General features: G+C 40.7%; 2 protein-coding genes across 3 annotated transcripts in view; both read right to left on the bottom strand.

Annotated features, from left to right (window-relative positions):
• Positions 1-2,033, bottom strand: part of prkd4 (protein kinase D4) — a 13,629-nt gene extending 11,596 nt beyond the window's left edge. Inside the window, 2 exon segments of the mRNA XM_035675015.1 lie at positions 1,241-1,395; positions 1,934-2,033. Coding sequence (XP_035530908.1) covers positions 1,241-1,384 — 144 coding nt within the window. The 5' untranslated portion in view covers positions 1,385-1,395; positions 1,934-2,033.
• A 248-nt stretch (positions 2,034-2,281) lies between these two features.
• Positions 2,282-6,420, bottom strand: part of LOC118338252 (kinesin light chain 2-like) — a 13,345-nt gene continuing 9,206 nt past the window's right edge. For both annotated transcript variants that reach the window (XM_035675532.1, XM_035675531.1), the window contains exons 11-14: positions 6,243-6,395; positions 5,809-5,933; positions 5,538-5,595; positions 2,282-5,351 (exon numbers count right to left, since the gene is read on the bottom strand). In XM_035675532.1, the coding sequence (XP_035531425.1) occupies positions 5,268-5,351; positions 5,538-5,595; positions 5,809-5,933; positions 6,243-6,395 (420 nt within the window). In that variant the 3' untranslated portion in view covers positions 2,282-5,267. The remainder of the gene's footprint in view (positions 5,352-5,537; positions 5,596-5,808; positions 5,934-6,242; positions 6,396-6,420) is intronic.

The raw sequence follows: 6,420 nt of genomic DNA on the forward strand, positions 1-6,420 counted from the left end.
GGGGGGGGAAGAGAGAGAGAGAGGCTGCGGTTGGAAAGTTTGCTGTGCTCTTGTCGACCACACAGTCTCTCTAACTGAGGCAGCACGAAGACCAGACCAGCTGACTCTGAGACCAACACCTGCAATTCATCTTCACTTAACCTCAGCTACAGCTTCAGTGCACCACTGACATACAAACTGTGGATTTAAAGTTTACTCTGACAGGAGATTTTTTTTTTTTTTTTATTATTACCCAACTCTCTTCCTCAAGTTTATTAAAATACATAGGAGGTCTTGAAGTGGAGGGTTTGAAGCTCCCAACCTAGTTTGAATGTATAAAACGCAGGTGAAATGAGGCACGTTTGTAAACTGGAGACACTACAGCCAAAAACCACCAACATCGTTCAAATCAGTCAACGATGCAGACACACTCGGTGGTTTCTTAAAGCCAGTCTTTACACGGCAACCTACACAATCCTCCTTCATGCATAGGGTGACCTTTCAGTCAACTTCCTGATAGTTTGAAGAAGCTCAGAACGTCAATTGAATATTTTCCAAGTGGGACTGTGTCAGGGGTTAGAGCAAATTTTAGAACAGTTACCATTTTTTAAAATTATTACTAATAATGCTTTTTAGCACCTTAGTGCTCACTTTGGCTCTTTGGAGCAGCTGCAACTGTCCACTGGAGCAGCCGCTTGTTGAGAACAATCCCGATCATTCATCATTGCATTTTTCAAAACCATATTTGACCTGCAGGTGTGAGACTTGAACCAACCAGATTCTGCACACAGTTTCTGTTTTAACCATTTCTTAATGATACTATTAAAAACTGTGAGTTTGAACCCACGTTAGATAGAACAAGGGCTAATCTAAATGCTCTGGCTTTTTGAAAGGATTAGCAATTTTAGTATCACACTTCCATAAAGATGGGGGACTAAAAACCGATGCAACAGGGGCCGAAATGCACCAACTTTTTGTTTCTAGTACCAGCCAGGCTCCAAAAGCACTGGAACCCATAATGCGAATAATCGCACGCTTGTATCAAACGCCACACCTCCGGTTTGCAATGTAAACATTCAGTGAAAAATCAAACCAAAGCCTGGTTGAGTACTGCTCCTCATGACACGTAAACTGAGCTTCATGGGTAAATTCGGTGAAATGCCCCTTTAACAATCCTCTGCTTATGAACCTGCCTGATCTGCCGTGTAATACCCTCAGAATTCAGTGTGAAAGGAGGCCACCAGTGGGAGGTTTTGATTACCTTGCGCTCTATGATGTCCGCAGCCAGCCTCTTGGCATGGCGATAGCTCAGGTTGCCAGCAGGGACTTGAACCATTTCCCTGAACAGGCCGAGCTGGAAATGGACCAGAGCCGGCGAGGGACTGAAGGGAGCCACTGCGGACATGGAGAAAGCTCCTGTGGCAAGGTGGGATTAGTTTGCGGATTATTAAAGGAACAAAGACATATAAAGAACGATGCCGTCCAGATTTGACTGTAGTTTGAGTTTTTGATTAAAAAAATAGACAAAGAACTGCACAAAAGTAAGCAGATGGTAGGCTACTGTACATTGTGTTATACATTTACTTAAACACTAGCGGTTGAGAACATAATTTGTGGTTTTCAATAGGGACTGATGAACATTTTATCAAGTGTCAAAGTCATAATCTAAAACTGTCAACTTCTGCACTATGTATTATTAATGGCACCACCAGTTTTAAATAGAAAGTGACACATTATAAGTGACTAATACTTTCTGGTTTCTAAAAAGACAAACGTTTGCAGTGAGAGATACAGAGTTTGGTGGAGAAAACTTTAAAGGACACAAATATAGAGGTTTATGATGAGGATATCATTAAGCTACATACAGACTCACAACAGCTCTTTTTGAATTTCCTATTACCAAAATAAAAACACTGAAACAACATCTCAAGACACTCAATGAAAGTAACCTTACTTGCTAATCCTGGTTCATTCAAGCTCCTATCTTTCACCTCAATCGCAGGATCGTATCTCAGCGATGCGACAGCTGATCAGTCTGTGAATGTGTTGTCGATTCTCAACATAAACTCTGGTGGGCCTGGTTTCCTTCTTGTGGGCTGTCGTTGAGAACAGGAAGTTACATACAGAGGCTTACCTCTATGAAAGCTGCAATGGTGCAGCGTACGGTTAACACTTCGAGCCCTAGCTGTGAAAACACACACACACACACTTTGAAATGGTCAAAACCATCTCAAAGGAAGCAGGTAAAACTCATCTTGACATTTTCTGACAGCATGTGGATGAAAACGTACGAGACACAGAATCAGTTTGAAAAGTGGAATTGTATTTATTGAACCTTTGATAAAATACACATTAGGTTGGCCCCTTCACAATAAGATCCATCAAATCATCAGCAATATAGAAGCTGAACTTATACATATACAAGACCCTCGTACCCACAACATTTACCACCAATGGCTCCACGTAAATGCACCGACTTCCGTAAATATTTGGATGTCAGAGAAACAAAGATCTGATTTATCTTTCAAGCTTTGGATTGAAATCTTCCAGCAACAGAGATTCAGGACAAACATTTAAAACCGGAGCAGTTTTTATTTTCCTCTCAGCCGTTTTATTGAGCAACACAGTGCGTTAATATTTATACTTTAATGGAGTTTCATACCGAAGCCTGAGACGCTTGAGAAATTTCAGAAAAACTAACCCAGGGGTGAACAAGTACCTGATTAATACAGTAAATGATTGATTAATATTGGTATTACAGTACGGCGTGTAGAGGAACCCACAGTCAGAAAATAACTTTATTTTTGGAGACCTTCCAACTACAAATCAGTGTATCTCTAACTTTTGTACACAACTACATGGTGTTGAGATTGAGTTTGTGATTAAAGGAATTTCCCAACATTGTTTTGTGTGTGTGTGTGTGAACAAGTGACATACAGTAAACATACATATAAAGGTAGTATACTGATAATTCTGTACATTATTTGCTGCGAACAACACTTAAAGCACTTTTCTTCCCACGTCGTCTTTCCGAAGCACTCTTCGTTTTTTCTTTTTTAACACCGACCCCCTTCCTGTTTAACACACTTGCTTTGCTTTCGTCCCCTCATGCATGTATTTCTTCGTTACTATCCAAAAACCTGCACCACCTCACACAGCACAATCAGAAGCCGATAGAATAATTAGCACTTTTTTCAGACTCAGCAACATGACCTCGTCAAAAGGTGATTTCAAGAAAGGCGACTGCGGGTTATCCACGGCACATGGCGATGGTGTGCACGCACCATCGTTGACTAAGTGCCTTCACAACAAAACCTGCATCTTCACATTTTTTGAAATCAAACTCAGGTTGTCAAGAATTAACCTTTTTTGGCTTTCCTATATTAGAAAGGAAAACTTACAAAAGAAAGCCAAAAAAAAAAAAAGCAATTCACTGAAAATCTGATCCCAGTTGAGGAAGTGATGCCACAACCTGCTGAGCCTGACTTCCACTTCACATAATAAGACTTGTACATTCTGTGGACAGTTCCCTTGGTTTTGGTCTTATTTTGGTGGAGTTTAGCGCCCGCTTGCAAACAGCAGAGCACAAAAATCCAGCGTAAATGTCACCGGACCGCACAATCAACATGAAATGTAACATTCAAATAATCAGTTTTCAGTACCTTCAACATAAAAGCTCGGAGCCAAAACAGGAAAAACGCATCAGCACAACAAAATCCATTGAGGACGGATGGTCAACAGTCAGATTTCTGCCGGTATTTTGATTACGACTGATGAGTTCCATCCAGGTCAGCATTAAATATATACAACTGAGGATTGTTTTGTACAACATGATAAATATTCAGCAACAGCAAATGAGGGAAAAACAATTCACAAGAGGAATTCATAAAAGTAAACATACTGTAGCTGATGCACTGCACCAGCTTCGAACCAATAATTAAAGTAGTTACCCATATTTTAGAATGAGGGTTGATTATGCCTTGAATATCCTGGTTTCATGATTGTAAACAATTTGTATTTAAATATGTCTTTCACAGCAGTTTCCTTCAACATCTGTCAGACTTCAATCATTTTTCATGGTAAAGTTACCTGAAAGTAATGTTTATAGTGTTTAAACTTGTTATACCACATACTGTGGGTGGTATTTAGGAGGGTTTAAGAGAAATTATTGAGATTTACTTTCAAATGAACTTTCTAGCTTCTTTTTTTTTTTTAAGAGTGACCTATGAGGCACCAAGAAAATTCATTTGAAAAAAAAATTTTTTGCTGCAAGCCTGACGAGCTGAGGACGCAGTGGAAACTACCAGTACAGTACTGTCACGCTCAAAAGTGCATTATTACAGTTTAGACTGAAACCTTGTGGCGTATCGTGAATGTCAGCGGACGTCAGTGATTGAGGTACTAAATTTATCAGCATTTTACCTAAGTGCCCATTTCAATATTTCCTTTCATCTTTCCTTCTTCTCCAGTCGTCACCCCTTCACAAAAGTCGTATTTTCTCCAACTGAGACCCTCTTTAAACCAATAAAGTGTAAACAAAAAGAAAAACAAAATTAAACAAAAAAAAAAAAAATCAATATTCACTATATACAAAGAATGAATATCAAATAATTTAAAACTGTATATACATAAAAAAAAAAAAAAACAAGAAGGCAAAAAGTGAGGTTTAAATGGTTAGTGCTAATGTTTTTTGAATATCCCCAAAGATCGAAGAGCCTGTACTCTCTGTTCTCCTTTCTCTGATAAAAATCTAAGCGGACTGTACCATTTTTACCGTCTGTGATGCATTCGATGTGTGGTTAGCATCAGCAAACATGCTACTGGTGAAATATACAGAGTGCAATGCTTCTCTCTGAACTGAAACCGGAGTAGGTTTGGCCTACCTAAGGTTGAGTGTCTGCACGTGAGAGTGTAGATCGAAGAGACCACGATGTCGATACGATGCTTTGCTACGGTGCTATGAGTCAAAAACACGAGGTGTTCAGGTGCAGACATTCCACTTTCTAGTAAGCAGCATGCTGATTAATGTGTATCTAAATATTCTCTTTTTCTGATCGCAGGCAGCAGATTGTACAGCGAAGCAGCAGCAGCGACTGTGTCTTACAGGATGACGTTTAGTGACATTTAATGCTTTTTTTTCTCAGTGTTCTTTAAAAAATAATGCTGCAGGTGCAAGTGTTTGATCTCGCTTTGAGCTTTAGGTGTGTTTGTTTGATCAAACCAAGCTGCAAACAGCCTCTCCTCGTCGGGCCGCTCTGTGTCTCCTGAGTCCCGCCTCCTGTCCCTCTCTAGCCAATCAGGGAGCTGCGTCTGGATAGGTCCACGTTGCTGGCGCTTAGTCCCCTGCAGTCTGAGAATCCGGTGTTGGCGTCCTAAAAAAAACAGAGCAGTTAATGTTAAAGCTGTGAGATGACATAACTGGATTTGTGGGGTATTAACTGGATCTCAGAAATGTACAATACTGCAATAGTAAAGATTTTATTTCATTCAGACGGCACGGGCCTAGTTAAATCACGTGCTGTAGCAGGTGTCATGAATACGTGAACCAAACCTCGTACCTGTGTGGTCTCCTCAGTGCTCTTGTTGAGGAAGTTGAGGGAGCTCGCTCTCTTCATTCTGAGCAAAACAATACAACCAAACAGTGAGACTAAAGCATTAAAAATCAGTAGATTGGATCAGAAATACATTTTTCAGTCACTTTAAAGACGCAAAAATGTCAACTTTGTTCTTCCAGAGCTTTTCAGTCACATCCACAAGCCTTAGCGGATGGAGAAGGTCCAGGTAGGTTGACCCTGTGATAAGAAAGTTTTGCTGAAATTCTAATCTTACCCTGGGTTGCGGGGTTCTTGTGGTCCGCTCCCCTGCAGCTTCTTCACCAGCATCTCGCTGCTCCTTCTCAGGGCGTCGCGAATCTTCCCGAAGGAGCCGCTGCGACGCAGAGACCCGTTACCATCCTGAGGAAAGAAAACAAAAACATAAAAACAAGTCAGCATTTACTGGAGACATTAAACATTAAAGAGATTTCCTGTTAAGGTTTGTCAGGCTAAAAAGACAGGGATCCCTTCTTATGTTTTTGGTTTAATCAGAACTCCGAACTAAGGTGCCCTATTGAAGGGAATTTACTTTTGAAAAAATTTTTAATGTCAAATAATTACATTAATAATATTAATTGAATTGCCTTGTCTGCAAGGCTGTGCTAGCTTTTACATAAGGAACATATTAAAACAGTCTTTAGTGTTGAAGTAGTAGTTAAATGAACTGACCCCGTTCCACTCAGCGGAGTCGTCGCCCTCAGTCTCCCCCCGCTGTCCTCCCTGCCCATTGATTCCTTCCCTGCTGTGTCGTCTGTCGCCCCCTCCAGCTCCGCCGTCCTTCAGCAGCTCCACCACCTTACTCTGGTTGATGGCATCAAAACCCTGAGAGAGAGAAAGAAAGAGAGAG

The sequence above is a fragment of the Morone saxatilis genome, unplaced genomic scaffold, assembly GCF_004916995.1.
Source record: "Morone saxatilis isolate NCDOM2014 unplaced genomic scaffold, NCSU_SB_2.0 Contig4, whole genome shotgun sequence".
Classification (NCBI taxonomy): domain Eukaryota; kingdom Metazoa; phylum Chordata; class Actinopteri; family Moronidae; genus Morone; species Morone saxatilis.